General features: G+C 44.4%; 1 protein-coding gene and 1 pseudogene across 4 annotated transcripts in view; both read right to left on the bottom strand.

Moving 5' to 3' along the window:
* The window catches only part of Sil1 (SIL1 nucleotide exchange factor), a 244,298-nt gene that overhangs the window by 146,170 nt on the left and 82,118 nt on the right, over window positions 1–16,010 (bottom strand). For all 4 annotated transcript variants that reach the window (XM_057789291.1, XM_057789290.1, XM_057789292.1 and 1 more), the window contains one exon: window positions 14,988–15,126. In XM_057789291.1, the coding sequence (XP_057645274.1) occupies window positions 14,988–15,126 (139 nt within the window). The remainder of the gene's footprint in view (window positions 1–14,987; window positions 15,127–16,010) is intronic.
* Window positions 7,259–7,615, bottom strand: LOC130886972 (40S ribosomal protein S20-like; annotated as a pseudogene).

Genomic DNA, 16,010 nt, shown 5'->3' with positions numbered 1-16,010 from the left:
AAACGTATACCTGCATAAGTGTGCAGGTATACATGCCTATACATGCACATTGATCATAAGAGGGCACTGAATCCCTCAGAGCTGGAGTTACATACATTTGTGGGATGCTTGGCTTGTCACATGGGTCACGGGATCCAAACTCTAGTCTTCATGATTGATTGCTCAGCAAGTACTCTTAACTGCGGAGCCATCTCTTCAGCCCCAGGTTTGCTATTCTTCCTTTTGTTGTTACTGGGGTTTATTTTTTTTGGAGGGGGGCGGTTTCGAGAAACGGTTTCTCTGTAGCTTTGGAGCCTGTCCTGGAACTAGCTCTTGTAGATCAGGCTGGCCTCGAACTCACAGAGATCCACCTGCCTCTGCCTCCCAAGTGCTGAGACTAAAGGTGTGCGCCACCACCGCCTGGCTGTTGTTATTGTTTTAGGGTGTGCGTGTTTTCCTGAGGCACAGTCTCACTATGCAGCTCTGGCTGTCCTGGAACTTACCATGTAGACCAGGCTGGCCTCAAACTCACAGAGATCCACCTGCCTCTGCCTCCTGAGTGCTGGGATTAAAGGCGTGCGCCACCACACCTTCCGTACATTTGCTATTCTTGACCTATACACTTCAGCGGCTGTCACTCTTGGCTTGGACACACTTGAAGAGTACCGGTGAGGGTTTTCAGATTATCCCTACTCCATTTTGGGAATCTGTTACTATTACCTTTAGTGTTGGACCACACAAGTGCTCTACGAATGAGCTACCCCTCCAGCCCTTGCTCAGTTTTGATTTCTCTAGTAATACAACAGAAACAAGAGCATTATTGTGAAAATATTATAAAGTATTTGCTATAGTGCCACATTAATATTACTTTCTCAATAAATGTTAACTGTTTCTTTTACTATATCTATTTTAGGATATAAAATGGGCATCTTTCCTTTTAAAAAGATTTACTTACTTTTCTGCGTATGTGTGTGCCTATATGAGTTTATGTGTACTATGTACATGCATGTACCTGCAAAAGCATGAAGAAGGTATAGGATTTCCTGGAACTGGAGTTGTAGGCAGTGGGGCACTGCCTGATATGGGTGCTGGGACCTGAACTTGGGTTTTCTGCAGGAGTAGTAAGGGCTCTTAACAGCTGAGCAATTTCTCCTCCACCACCAATTTCTTTTTTAATGAGAACATATTTCATTAAATATTTCATTAAATTTTAGTGGAATTAAGTAAGCTGCCCAAGGCTACACAGCTATAAAAGACATAGGTCAAAGTATGCAGGCTGTGGCATTCAAGGTACCACAACAACAACAACCAAATGCCAAAATACATCTCAAGCTCTGCTCTCTGGATACTCCTTCCCTAAAGAGCTTGAAGAATTGAAAGGGGGGCATTAGTTTTTCTTTTCCATAGGAGATAAACATTTTAGTTTTGTCTTCACAACCAAACGACTTCTTTCTCTTAATAAGAAGCAGATTGCTAGACTTGGACAAAGAGGCTAAGATAGCCTCTCTGAGACCTCCCTCTGGACCAGGCCAAGGCAGAGGGGATACATGGTAATGGTCATAAAGCCATGCATAACTCAAGAGAACTCTAATAAGGCCTTTGCAATACATGGCGCTGTGAAGTCACGGGATGAAACAGACTGGAGAGATAGTGCAGCACTTACCATCTTAAAGGGAAACGAGGTTCCATTCCCAGTCCCCACACTGGGAAGCTCATAGCCTACTGAACTTGTGTCTGGAGACCTGGCCTCCCCAGGCACTTTGTGTGCACATGCTACACATTCATACGGTCAGGCACACACTCATACACATGAAATTAAAAAAACAAAAAACCTCTAGGATTCCTGTTTTCCCATGTCATGCCTAGAAATATCCAATGGCGGGCAGTCCAGGCCAGTACCCCTTCTTCAGTCTGAGGTTCTTTAAAGCTGGGCATGTGTCATTTATACAGCACATGGGGTTTCCATCAAGGACCTGGCCATGGGAGACTAGGAAATACAGCAACTACAGTTCAAGATTTGTTTCTAATGCAATGACTTTAGATTACTCAGTTGCACAGACTTGATTTTCCCAAATCCCCTCTCTGACAATGCTAACGTATTTTCCCTCTCATTCTGATGATCAATGAAATGTATGGCTGGAAGGGCTGGCTTGGAAGTCATTTCTTTGATGCTAACAGAATTAAGAAAATATTCCCTCAGCTACATACATCCCAACTATCCATCCCCTGCCACCTGCCACTCAGCTACAGGTAGAAGCCATTACAATGCGGCAGGAGAGGAGGCAACAGTGGCAGGGGATGCTGGAGAAAGGGAGACAAGCCGAGAGCATGAAAACCAGAGAGGAGCTGGGGAGCCAAAAAAAGTTTTCTTCTTCTCTATCCAATTGCTAAACTAAAATTCCTGTATCTTATTAATTCTCAATTATTCTTAGCCATGAGAAACATAATAGACAATCTCTGCTCTTCTGCCTAAAAGTCAGAGTTGGCAAACCCAGGAAATGCTAAGGAGAGGTTAAGCAAAGGATGTTCTTGAAACATCTAGGCTGTTGCTAGGATGAGGCCCAGGAGATTTCTTCTTTCCATGTTCCTGGGGTGGGAGGACTTTTACAAATATACTCTATTACTATTCCACAAACACTCACCTCTGCCCTGATAAACTAATTATGGGCACAGGTAATCCAATTTTAAATTTTTTAATCCAAAGAAATAGTTCTCATCTTCTAAGCAACATCATTATACACGCTATATACATACTTTTCTGGGAACTGAAAAATATTAAATGAAGTTCAATTTTTGGTTTGTCCAAATTAACAAAGTATGGAAAATAAGGGAATATCAGCAGTCTGTGAATTATAATCAATAACAGTGAGACCTTAACATGAGCAGAAACACAGTCAGCCGGACCACAACACAAGCACCAGCAGCCTGCAGGGCCCCTGAACAGTGTCCTGCTTCCGGTGCTGCCGCTCTTCCTAGGCATGCTGGAAAAGCAGAGGCTCACGGGGTGCAAACGTCACTCTGCCAAGCCACTGTCAAGTTCTCAAAGCATCCCACAGACTTTCCCTGTCTTCATAAGAGGGACGATCAGAACTAGTTCACAGGGAGAGCCTTTCAGCACTCCAGCCTACCCGAGACCTTCCGCACAAGCCCACAGCTGACGCAGACACAGCGTCCTCAGCAAGCCGTGGGCAACCGAGCAGAGCCCTGCCGCCTACTCCTCCGCTCCCAGCTGCCCCGCTCTTCAGCACCCACTGTCCAGGGTCGCAGGTGAAAACCTCACCAGACTCTCACAAGGTGTCTACTAGGCCCTTCCTGCGCTTGCAGATGCTGAGCTCTGACCTCTTGGCTCCCACGTTCTCACAGTACTTCCTGCTGACTCCATTTTTTCTAGCATACAATCAAGCCCCTCTTTTCCATTATCCGAGGCAGGACCCACCCTCAGTCTGGCTCGTGTAAAGGAAGCTTCCTCAACTTCTTCCAAGTTCTCTCACCTTTCCATGTTTCCTTCCCTGTCCCTAATTTCTTTTTTCTTTTTTTTTTTTTTTTTTGGTTTTTCGAGGCAGGGTTTCTCTGTAGCTTTGGTGCCTGTCCCGGACCTAGCTCTTGTAGACCAGGCTGGCCTCGCACTCACAGAGATCCGCCTGCCTCTGCCTCCCGAGTGCTGGGATTAAAGGCATGCGCCACCACTGCCCGGCCCCTCTTCCTAATTTCTAAAGTTCATCCTAATCAAGGGATCAGGACTTTTTCATTTGTTACCAAAATCACTTTGTCCTATCAGAGACTTCCTGGATCTGTTTGTTTTGTCTCAAGACAAGAGACTCTCTACATATCCCTAACTGTCCTGGAACTCACTCTGTAGACCAGGCTAGCCTCAGACTCAGAGATCTGCCTGCCTCTGCCTCCTGAGTGCTCAGATTGAAGGTGTGCTCCACTACACCTGGCTTTCAGCCCGGATTTTAAATCCATCTGTGTTGGTTCTTTTCCAACACATACAAAACGTCTCTTCAGGAAGCCTCAGTGACTCTACCTTTGGGAAGTCTTTCCTTCAAGTCCTGCTATGTTGTCCCAGAATCACATCCTTATCTAGGGGTCTTCCCCATACCATAGCTCATACAGGCAGGCCTAGGTTATGCCTTCACAGACTTCCTGACATCAAGAACTACACGTGAAATGCTGTAGGAGTTCAACTAATGAAACATGAAACAAAACAGTAATTTTTTTGACATGGCTCTCTTTGAGACTGCACTTCAGGTTTCAAACTTGCTCTCAAACCCGGGCATCTATATCATTTTCTTGTCTGCTACCACCACCCCTGGCTGGGCTCAATGACAGATTCATGGTACACAGACTTTTGCACTTTTGAAATCGACCAGCTATTGATTCTCCTCACTTCTTTTCTCTTACAGGGTCCCATCCATAACAAAATGGACACTGCCTAACACTATCATGTCATTATTTTCCAACATACCTTGCCTTTCTAGCCAATGGAAAGCAAGTAAGTATGCGCTCACATTCAGGTTTATGGGATTTCCCCTCCACTCTTGCTTCCTCCCTGGCCCTCTCTCCTCCTCATCACTAAGTTACAGATCAATTCCTACATGTGTTCTGCAAAAACAAAACATGCAACAAGTTCTAGAAAAGGGCCTCTCGCTCTAGCTCTAGGCCAGCCCTTGAGAGCTATTCTAAGCATTTCTTAGTCCCCTTGGAGATGGTTCAGCCATCTCACCAGCAGGGTGGCTAATACTAGAAAAAAGAGGGCAGCTGGAGCTACAGATTTTCTGAGCTGAAGCGGAGCCCTTGGCATGAAGGCTAACACTGGTATTGACAGCTCGCTCTCCATCATCCCTGTGCAGTCTAAGTTTTTCATCTCAGCCATTTTGGGAGTTGACCTTTAAAGCTGAGGCTGTGCTAGTCCGATAAGTACTCTTGATTAAACCTTGGAGAGAGCAGGTGGATGGAAGCAGAGGAAGTGGGGAGAAGAGACACAGGGTAAGCATTAAGCATACAAATACTTGTTTAAAAAAAAAAAGAGGCTGGCCATCAGCTGCTTTCTGTCACACTCGAGCCCACACAGGCTGTACCCTGGACCCTGTCCTGTCCTGTTCAGGCAATGAATCCAATCCTAGGCAGATATGTCCTAGCGGCAGCGCAGAGCTCAGCCAACACTACAGAGCCCTCAGCCTTGGCAGTGCCTGCAATGGAGGGGGCAAGTCTTGTTGTCTGGGCTTCGCCTGCTCAGTGTGGCAGTGGGGCTCAGATCTGGTTGCTGAGGGGCAGCATAGCTATCCAGGCAGGCTAGGAATGAAGAAATCTGCATGTCCTCACAGAATCTTCTGGGACCTTCGTATGTGGTAGCCTGCCACTCTTCTCTGCTAGGGCAGTCACTTGTCAGCCTACAGAGGCCTGGCATCCTGATAGTCCTGGCAAACCAGGGCAGCTCTGTTCACGCCCCTGACCCAGGCCCAAATCCAGCACCCCCACTTGCCATGCTGCTGCGACATCCAGGGCTCAGAATTCCTCATCTCTGAGCTTTCTGGTCACTGGATTCTGTTTAGCAGGACTCAAATGTCTGGGTATTGATAAAACTGAAACATTGTTTTATGTTGTTCTGCTGTATTGAGAAGCTGGCTCTGAAGCTGGAAAGTTTCTGTCCTATGTCAGGTAGCCACCTCACTTTGTGACAGCCGGGGAAGAGGGGGATGACCAAGCAAGGCAGAGCAGCTAAAAATCTAGACTTCTGGTTTCATTTAACTGCCTACAACGCTTGCTAAGATATAAACCTTACCTCAAGGTCTGCAAGACTATTATACCTATTTTCTGTACCTAGAAATTTATAAGTTTAATAGATATGATTAAAAATCTGTAAAACTGTAACGAAAGTTGACTTAAAACTTACAACACAGGGTTAATAGACACTTATACACAGATGATCTTACCATTCAGGCTATAAAACTCAATACTTAGACAGCACCACCAAACAAAAACACCGAAGACCTAATTCTTCAATGTCCATAGTTCTGGGAAAGTCTCCATATGTATTAGCCTTGCTTTTTAACTCCTATAGTTTCACGTCTAGCTAACTATTCTTGTTAATTAAAATATATCAACTCAAAACATGCTTAAAAGCTCACCCCAGGAAAGGCTTAGCAAAGACTGACTTAGCATATGTCTAGCGTCCTTGTCTTTGCTAACTTTGTTAAACTTTAGCTATTTTGATAGATTGAGGCATACGAGACACTGTGATATTCTGCAATGGTGCACTATAAAAGGATCAGGAAAGTAAATCTGCCAGTCTCCTTATACTCTATTTATGATTTAAAGTTTCATTTTATACTTAAAAGGCTTCAATTCAAAAATGGTAATTTTTAAAGGCTAAACTCAGCACGGTGTAACTGTAAAATTCTAATCTTATAAAAGCTACAAACTTGTAAACTATTAAAGATAATTAAGACATGCAAATTAATAGTCACCTTATAAATAATCAAATTTTTTAAATATATTCAAAACCATACTCAGAGTCATGCTAAGTACAAATATAACTCATTTACAGGGACAAACTTTATTTAGACTCCTGTATGTGTTCAATGTTAAACCTAAAGCAGTAACTAAAAACAGTTATTTCAAGTCAAGTACACTTAGTAGACGGCCCTCAAGACTTTTCAGACATCTGCTGAATATGGCATTTAAAATGATTAATAAAAAAATGTCCGTGATTGAGAGAAATACAGACTCCTAATAGTAACGCTAAAGTCTCCAAAGATGATGGGGCACAGAACTGAATTCTGGTAACATTAACCACTGGGCAAAGCTGCCCCATGAGGTGCCTGCACAAGGACCTGCCCCAACTGTGGACACTGTTGGGTTGACTGCCCTACGCTGCCTTGTCTAAGTGAGGTCAGTTTTCCCAAGTTCCTCCTCCACAGGAAAATCTCTCTCTCAGACCCTGTGCTGTCCTGTCGGCAGCTGAAGATGCAATGCTGTCCACGGGACAGCTGAAGACCTACAACCTCTGGCCCCAACAAAACCATCAAGATCACAACAGGAGCCTAGGGCAATCATCCAGATAGCTGGCGAGTCTGTCATTTTAATGACTACACAGGCCATGTGGATTACACTCGCTGCTATAATTTATCCTTCTCTCTGATGGTACTGACAGCTAACTGTAGCTCTGACACCTTTCTAGAGCTGTAAGGTCTGCTGCTGGAAAAGGCGGACACTGTTTACTTCACACGAAACAGGTTTCAGCATAACTTTTACAATCTTTGTTTTTAATAACTGATTAAGTCAATTTATTAAAATAGTTGACTTCAATGCCTAGCTCAGTACTGATGGAAGTAACCTGTTTAACAATCTCAGAAGGACTGTGTAAGTCAATGGGTCGCTTGTGGATTCTCATTTGGAAACCACCCCACGTCTTAGAACCTTCACTACAAGGTGTTTTTCCTATAGTGATTCTCATTGTCTTGGTGAGCATATACACCAGTTCTTTGGGTTTCAGATACTTTTCCTTTGCTTAAAACACAGTACACAACTTCTCCCGCAACTTCACGTTGAGGCGGGTGAGCGTGATTCGAATTTGGCAAATCACCTCCTCAAGTTCCACAAGTGTTTTTTTTCCAGTATCTTCACAAGCCATGGCTGAGGCGTGGCTGCAGACAGCATGAGTCAGGATCAGGGCAGACTGAACAGAGCTCCAGAGCATGCACCACCTCATCTCAGAAGGTTTTCATTACTCTTCCAGTTAACATAGCTTGCCCTCCAAAGACTACTCTCAATAATCAACCACTTATGCGTGTCTAATGATAATCAACTGTATAAAAAATTTAAAGTTTATAGATATTATAAAAGTCTAAACATAATTTAAGTTATAAACATCTAAGGATATAAAAGTCTTATAAAAGTTATGAGGATCTAATAAAATTATTTAATATATATAAATATAAATTATAAAGACATAAAAATGATTTTAAAATGAGTTATTTCAGATTTCTTTCCCCTCTATGCTATTGTTATACTAAGATTTCAAAAGTTCAAAGTTTAACATTAATCAATTAAGTTCTATAAATATATATATATATATAAATATATAAAGATGGTAAATTACTACTATTATCAGTCACAAACTCAAGATCTTAAAATTCCCCTAGTTGTCATTAAAAATACAGATGCTTCTCATCATGCTTTAAAAAAAAAATCTATGTACAATCTATATACCCAGCCCTCGGGGCAGAAAAAAAAGTTCATGAATTTTAACCCAAAATCAGAGCTTTTGCTATGATTCAAAGATGTGAGTCTACTCTGTCTGTTTCACAAACACCTGTTAGCTGCTTTTTCTACAGTGTGGATTTCAGTACAGACTACAAACAATGGCAATGTGGGTGCCAGGGAATCAAAATCAGGGGACTTAGATCCACCTCTCACAGGCCAAGTGGACTCCAGAGAAGTTCCTGTCAATCATCAGCCTAAGCTCCCCTGCCTCTTGTCCATTCCCGAGGGGGAAGCTCCAAATACAAGAGTTTCCTTTACATTTTTTAACTCCTGTCCCTAGTCTCTGTCTTGTCAGAGTTCCACTCAGATGATGGACACCATACAGAAATCAGCTGTAGACTATAAACTGGCCCAAAGGTGATTTACTCTATCCCAGCCCCAGGTAGTCCTACAAAACCGGAAAGTCCTGGACTTGTTGAAAATTTAAGTAAACCAGTCCAGTTGAGGTTGACTGCTACCTGACTCTTCAGCTAGGCCAACAAAGCAGATGCTTCTGGTGAATGTCCCATTGATTCCAGCCTTCCTGGGCCCTGACAACGACACCTAACTTCAGCTGAGAAGGAACAGACTGCCCCTTATCCACAGCAGAAGGCTGGAATGTTAGATAAAATGGAAATTCTCTTGCAAAGGGAGCAAAATGGCTACCTACAGTACCTTTAATACTGATAGTACCAAAATTATATGGCCTTTAAAAATGTTGTTCTTTCTATGCTAACCAAACAGATATACAAGCAGGCTATGCATCTTTCAATGCGTGACAAGTTGTGTTTCCCCCAGATAAAGAACATTAAGACCCTATCAAGGATTTGGTAGGGACACATAAGACAAGGGGGCAATGACAAATCAGTATGCCTCCATCTTGGACTTGAGACCCATCTTATAGTAAAGACAAACTAGGTTTATTTCTGTTTATGATTAAATCTCTGATTCTCAAGGATTGGGCTATGACTCACCTGAAACCTTAACTACAAATAGTTTTGACTGCCTGTTCCAGGAAACGGCAGCCATGCCTTTGTTTCAAAAGGTTATTATGACCACCTTGTTGTGACCACCTTTCAACCATGTCTTTGATACAAGAGGCTGTTATGACTAATTTGTTATGCTTATGTTCTGCTTCTGTAACCCTGCCACCTACTCCTGAACTCTAAAGACCCTTATTTTCCCCATGTCTAATGCTGTTTTCATGAACCAGCCTTTAGGGAGAGACAGCCTATTAGACAAATTTAAAAAAAAAAAAAGTTTGTTTTAATGAGTTTGGCCACGATGATTTGGATCAGTGGTCTTTCTCCTTAAATCTGTGAAACTCTAGTCCCCCTGATAAACTTGCAGTACCAAGAAACAGAGCGGATGCTTAATCAAGGCTGGGGAGGTGACAGCATTAGAGGACGAGAAACCAGAAATATGGGTAGAAAATAAACAAACTCCATTCTCAGAGAATCCCTAGAAGACTTGAAAGGCCCTGAACTAGGAAAGGAAAGCATTGTACAGGTTTCTGATCCAAAGATAGGCTCTTCTGAGCATCTCATTTGGCAGCAACTTGGGCCAAAAGGAAGCAGAACCAAGTAAGATGTGCACACTTTCACCGAAGCAGCAGCAGGCAGATCTCTGAGTTAGAGGCCAGCCTGTTCTAATAGCAAGGTCTAGGCTAGCCAGGGCTACATAGTGAGATCATACAAAACAAAAACAAAATTCACAAAGCCAGTTTTTTCTCTCTAGCTCCTCCTCCACAGTTTCAAAACTACATTTAAGCCAGAGTGGAAGATCATCCAATAGATGGCTCTTCCTTTATACCATTGCCTCCTGGTGTCAATAAAGAAGTCTCATAGCTCCACTCTGATAAGCCACAAATTTTAGGTATGGACTGGCCTTCGTCCTCTCCTAGGCTCCCATCCATTGCTCATGGACACCCCATGCCCTGAGTATATTCACTGTTTCAGTGTGGGATGAACTGAACAGGAGAGGTAAGACTTCTGACACATCCTGAAGAGTAAACCTGTAAAGATGACCTCGGAATGGAAGGTCATTCTGTCTCTCAAGCACAGATCCGAGATTGCAGAAATACTAGAAGGGCTGTACCCTAGTCTTACCTCAACTGCAACTTGTAACACACACAAAAACTGACCTTTCTTTGTCCTGCATCCCTCACCACAGTGCTCCTAAAATGTATAAAATTTCCCTACATGGTAAGAGACTTTTGCTACTCACAACAAATTGCATTTCAACCATGCCAGAATTTATGCTAATAAGTGACTCTTGGTGGGGACTTCAGCATGGAAACTGGTCACCAGAAAAGACTACTTCATAATTGGAGGGTTGGAATTTTAAGACCCATCCTCTATCCCTGGGGAGTGCAGGGGGACTCAAGATTGATTACTTATGGCCACTGCTTGGCATCAATCATACCTATATAATGAAACTTATTTAGGTCCTAAACAATAGGCTTCAGAAACTTCCTGAACGACATTTGAATTGGAAGACTGTAGACATACAGAGGGCATGAGAGCTGGGCAGACTGACGTCCAATTGAGTCTAAGAGCTCACTGTCTGTATCTCTTCCCCTTAGGTGCTCCTGAGTTGCATTCTTTTTTGTTGTTTTGCTTTGTTGGTTTTTGGGGGGTTTTGTTTATTTGATTGATTGATTTTTCAAGACAGTGTTTCTCCATATAGACCCAGCTGTCCTGGAACTCACTCAGTAGACCAGGTTGACCTCAAACTCACAGAGATTCACCTCCCTCTGGCTCCCAAGCGCTGGGATTAAAGGTTTGCATCACCACCACACAGCTCTGTGTTGCATTCTTGACACCACACAGATATACATAAGCAGTGTGTTCTGAGTTTATTTAGTTAACAAAATTATCAAACCTGAGGAGAGGGTGTGAGTGAGAATCCTGGGTAGTGAGAGGTACAGGTAACCCAAGATTTAGAAGTGACATCTGAAATGAGGGCAGTCATGGGGGAAACTGAGCCTTTAACTTGTGGGATCCAATAGTAAATCATATTAGAATTGAACTGATTTCTTGGACACAAAAAACGAACCACACGCCCCTCTGAGACAGCAAAGAATCAAAGGCCCCAGAGAAACAGCCCCACTGTCACCCTGACTAGGGTCAGGTGCTCCTTCAGACAGATGTCCAGAGCCTGCAGGAAATCAGGCTCCACTTTTAAATACTTGAAACCAGAGTAGATGGCCTACTATAAATGAGGTGTTTAAAATTCAATTCCCTCTTATTGCTCGTGCAGATCTGAAATGATCTGACCAGATGGCTGGCGCTCTATAATTCTTGGATTGCTCTCATCAGTTGTTGATGATTTAGACTTTTTTCTCTTTTCCATCCATCCCATAAACGTGTTCCTGCACAGGCTTCCTGCATGCTCCTATTGAGTGGGCTCTAACGCCAACATTTCGGGGATTCTCACAGTTGCCCCGAAGTCAAATCAGTTCATAAGAAGCCTTAGGCTGAGCTTGGCTTTCCTGAGCCCAGGGGGGCCAAATAGGTAAGACTGGAGTGGCCTTTGTCCAGGTGTCCTCCTCACTTCCACTTCTTCAAATCCCCAAAGAAAGGGAGCAAAGGTGTATTTTCTTAATGAGAATATGTTGAGTATGTACTGTTTGTCAGGCCCTGTGGGAAACAGCACACGCACACACACACACACACACACACACACACACCTCACTCTATTCTCATACGACTTCTGTGAAGTCATTGTTTACATTCCTATTTTCAGAGAAGGAAACTAAAGTTTAGAGATTACGAACAACCTGAACCCACAAGCTCAAAGAAAACCACAGTCAGGCCCAGTATCATACAGTCTGACCAGCTGCCCCACTGAGTTCTCAGCACTGAAGAAGCCCTGGTCCTGACACACTAATGGTATTTTTAGTGTTCCTATATTGTCTGTGAGCCTATAAGCTAAAACACAAGGGGTTCAGGTCCATTTTGTTCCTTAGGAAGACAGCATGGCACAATGTTTAAACTGGGCTTAAAGTTGTCTGAATTTCAACTCCCCCACTTGTTGACTGTTTGTCTAAGTAATTTCTTCTTGCTGAGAACGAGTTTTGTCTGTGAAAATGAGGGCAGTTACAGCATCTACGCTCCAAGGATCCCCAGCAGAGCCAATGCTTAGTAAACGTGAGCTCTTTCTATATTTACGCTACAAACACAGTACCAAACAAAAAGTGGAATCTCAGGAAATGCTCAGTAAAGACAAAATCATGGGATCTGGCTGTGACCAGTGTTCTATAATAACAAGTGCACAGGCACAAAATTCTGGAATCCAGGAGTCCTTAGCTCCAGGACAAATGTCTCCGTTCCCTGCCCACAGCCAGAAGGACCTGCCAACAAACAGCTTTCCTCTGCTTGCTTACAAGCAGCTGTTGCTGGATCCACATGCGAATGCTTGCTGTGCCTCTGCTAGGTGAGGCAGATCCCAAAATAAACCAGAAGAAAGAGCGACAGAAAAATCACTTCCAGGAACAAGCAACTCCCAGTGAAGAGGCTGACAGTAATAACAGAGGCAGGCCGACATCAGGGGAAGGAGCTGTCTCAGTGCTGTGTAGCTGAAGCCAAGTTCCCACCTGGCCTCGTGGGAAGACCTAGGAAGTCATGTGTTACTACCCTAGTGTGCCAGGCTGTAGCATGCAATCTGCCTATCTGCCTGCCTTCCAATGAGCCGGCCCGTAACCCAAGCTGCCTGCATACTCTAATATCTTTCCTTTGAGAGAAAAGGGAATCAGAGGTGCAGCCTTCCCTTAAGAGGACAAAAGTCCTTTGAACAGGAGGGCAGACCTGCTAGGCCTAGACAGGAACACAACTATCTACACAAATTTACCATTGTTTTAAAAGTCCCCAGCATGCCCACCATTTTCCTGTGTGTCTGCCTTTGGCTCTCAAGCAAGAAAACATTAAACTCTTTATCTGTGTTTATCCCTGCTCCCTTTTCAAAATTACTATTGGAGGAGAAAGGGAGAGCATCCCCTTCCCCAGGCAGGACCACAAGCGAGAGAAGGCTGCACTCTCATGCACTCAGTGGCGTCCAGTCCCACAAGTGCACTGAAGATGTGTGCAAGTGAGGAGGTGACCTCTGAAAACCAGAGCATCTAAGCGATGCCTTCAGACATGCACTGGATAGAGGGCTTTGTTTCCACAGTGCGCTCAGCTGCAACAGCTCTGCAGCAGCCTCAGGAGGGTTTTGTACAGAAAACTTTCCCAGGAGCTCTTGAGAAAATACACGTAGGGTGTTGTCAAAGGAGCATCAGTTAAATGGGAGACAAGAGCTTCTCTCTAGTTCTCCTGAGGCTCTCAGAGCCCACTCCTCACTCTAGGCATAGCCTCTGGCTCTTCCTTCCAAACTACTCATGCAGGGGCTCTTGAGCTGTCAGCAGCAAGCAGCTCTGCTGCCAGAGGGTTAGGTAAGGCTCAAGGTCAGAAGTAAGAGCCCTGTTCTGTTTGCAGTGTGGACCAAAGGTTTGCAGGGTGCTAGTGACCCAGCTGAAGGAGTGGAGTAGAAGCAGGAACCCAGAAGAACATCAGCCCCATCTATGACAGGGGCTTGCCTGTTTAAAAAAATATATCAGCAACTCTACATAAAAGCAGAGAATATAGCCACATCATTTACCTCATCACTTCTGAGAGCCTCTCTGAGCTATTCCTCAAAGACCAAATTCTGTTCTCAGAGAAGCTAAGAGAAGACAGGCGGAACTGGACCTGCTGAATCAAATACCTCTGTTCTTAAACTTCCCTCTGCCTGATGCCATCAGCTTCCACTTGGCTTCTGGTGCTTCATCTCTTCAGTGGCAGCAACTACCCATACGCAAGCCTAGCAGGAGTGATATTGCTGGCTGGCACAGCAAATGCTATCCCTGGCAGCACAGCAGCAATGGGGGCTGTGAGGACACAGTGATGAATTCGGCAAGGACCTGATGAAACGACACTATGCCTGCTGCCAGAACTTGCCATCCACTTTGCCACGGTACAGAACACAAACAGCTTGCACCTGAGAAGAGTCTCAGTATTAGAGTAGGCCCCAGGCAAGGACAGCTGGAAATGGGAAGGAGGAGTGGGAAGAGAGCAAGCAGATCAAGGCTCTGAGGTCAATGACATAAAACAAGTTAGATAAATAACAGGACAAGTTATATAACCTCTCTGAGCCTCAGTATTTCCACTGGGCAATAAAGACAGTAATAATTCTATGGCTATGAAGATCAAAGACTGCACACGAGGAAGTTAGCTGTGGACCTGACTGTGGCGAGCATTTCACAATTGCAGGCTACTGAAACCTTTGACTCAGGGTCATGAAAGGGCTAGAAAGCAGTTCTTTCTGAAGACACCCCAATTATGATCAGGCAAGAACGAGCCCCCTTTTTTCTGTGGCATGGGTTCCTTTAAAAGAAGATTTGGGGCCCTGCACCAGTGCTCAGGATTCTCCTGTGAACACTATTTCAGCAGCATTGAGCAGAGCAACAGAGCCCAAAATAGCATTTGCATAGCAAGGCACATGTCACTGCCTCCACTGTGCTTCAGAAGTGCGGGGAAAGAAAGTTTCCCATCACGTACTCACCCACCATAAGCCTCCCTTCCAGGGCACTCCCATGCCACAAGCCCTGTTCTGCTAGAGAATGAAGGTCCCTAGGCCCCAGAGCAGCAGCTACCACTCTGATGGTCACGGTGACAATGGCTGCTCCCAACCTTCAAGAATAAAGGACATTTGTGTATTTCAAAGGACCAGAGCAGGTCTGGTACCTGGCTGAAGAGCCTGCCACTCTTGAGTCGGCTGAAACACCTCCAGGACCTCAGTGTCTTGTTCCTCTTCTCCTCTGGTTTCCTTTATCTCCGATTCCTTGTGGATACTCTTCTCTGTGCTGGTGAGTGCAAAATCATTCTGAGAAAAAAAAAATAAAATAGTGCATGACCCTCCACGACAAGGCCCAGGCAAGAGGAAAGCAACAGCTTGAGGCAATCCACTCTCCCTGGATGCCCGTCCCACCTTCAGACACGTTTAGACACGGGCAGTTCCTCTCACAAGGTCAGCCTCAGAACCAGCATGTGAGGCAGTAAGCTTCTGGGTTTTACAGTACTTTAATACTTGTACAAGGGACACCACCAGAAGAGTCCAAGCTCTCCCGAGGGAGTTAAAGAAAATGCTAGGGAGAAGGTTAGCACAGTAGCTACTTTCTATGTAATTGCTTGATACAGATAAGCTGGGGCTGAGGTCTAATTGATTCCCAAGCAGTCTGGCAAACCCCATGGGGACTGATAGGGCATAAATGTCCCAGGACATTCCAAACCATAGAGTAAGAATCATAAGCAGGAGAGTGGGATTCTAACTGGGCCAGGCTAAGAACATGTCCAAGTTGGAAGCTGTTTGCCCAACCCTGCTGCTTCTTTCTACCCCATGAACATCAGGGAAGAATGATGAGATGGGAGTCTGTGAAGCACTCGGAGGGAGGGGACATGAACACCAAGTATAATTCATTTTGCCTCTTCCTGGTCCCCTTTTTTTAATGGTTAGTTTTATTTTATGTGTACGAGTATTTGCCTGAATGCATGTATTCGTGTGTGCCCAAGTGCACACGTGTGCCTGTAGAGTTGGTCTCCCATTTTCAAACTTGTATAAAAGAAGTCGTGTAAGCCTCAAGTAACTGGAAACAGAGGGTTCCAGAGCTTGGGGAAAGTACATTTAGGACAGCAAGGAGGAGTCCACACTAGCACCTAGGTTATCCCAGCCTCCCACCTCCTGTCCTTACTGTCCGTTCCTATTTCGTA

The sequence above is a fragment of the Chionomys nivalis genome, chromosome 14, assembly GCF_950005125.1.
Source record: "Chionomys nivalis chromosome 14, mChiNiv1.1, whole genome shotgun sequence".
In the NCBI taxonomy this organism is placed as follows: domain Eukaryota; kingdom Metazoa; phylum Chordata; class Mammalia; order Rodentia; family Cricetidae; genus Chionomys; species Chionomys nivalis.
This window is presented reverse-complemented; position numbering and strand designations above follow the sequence as displayed.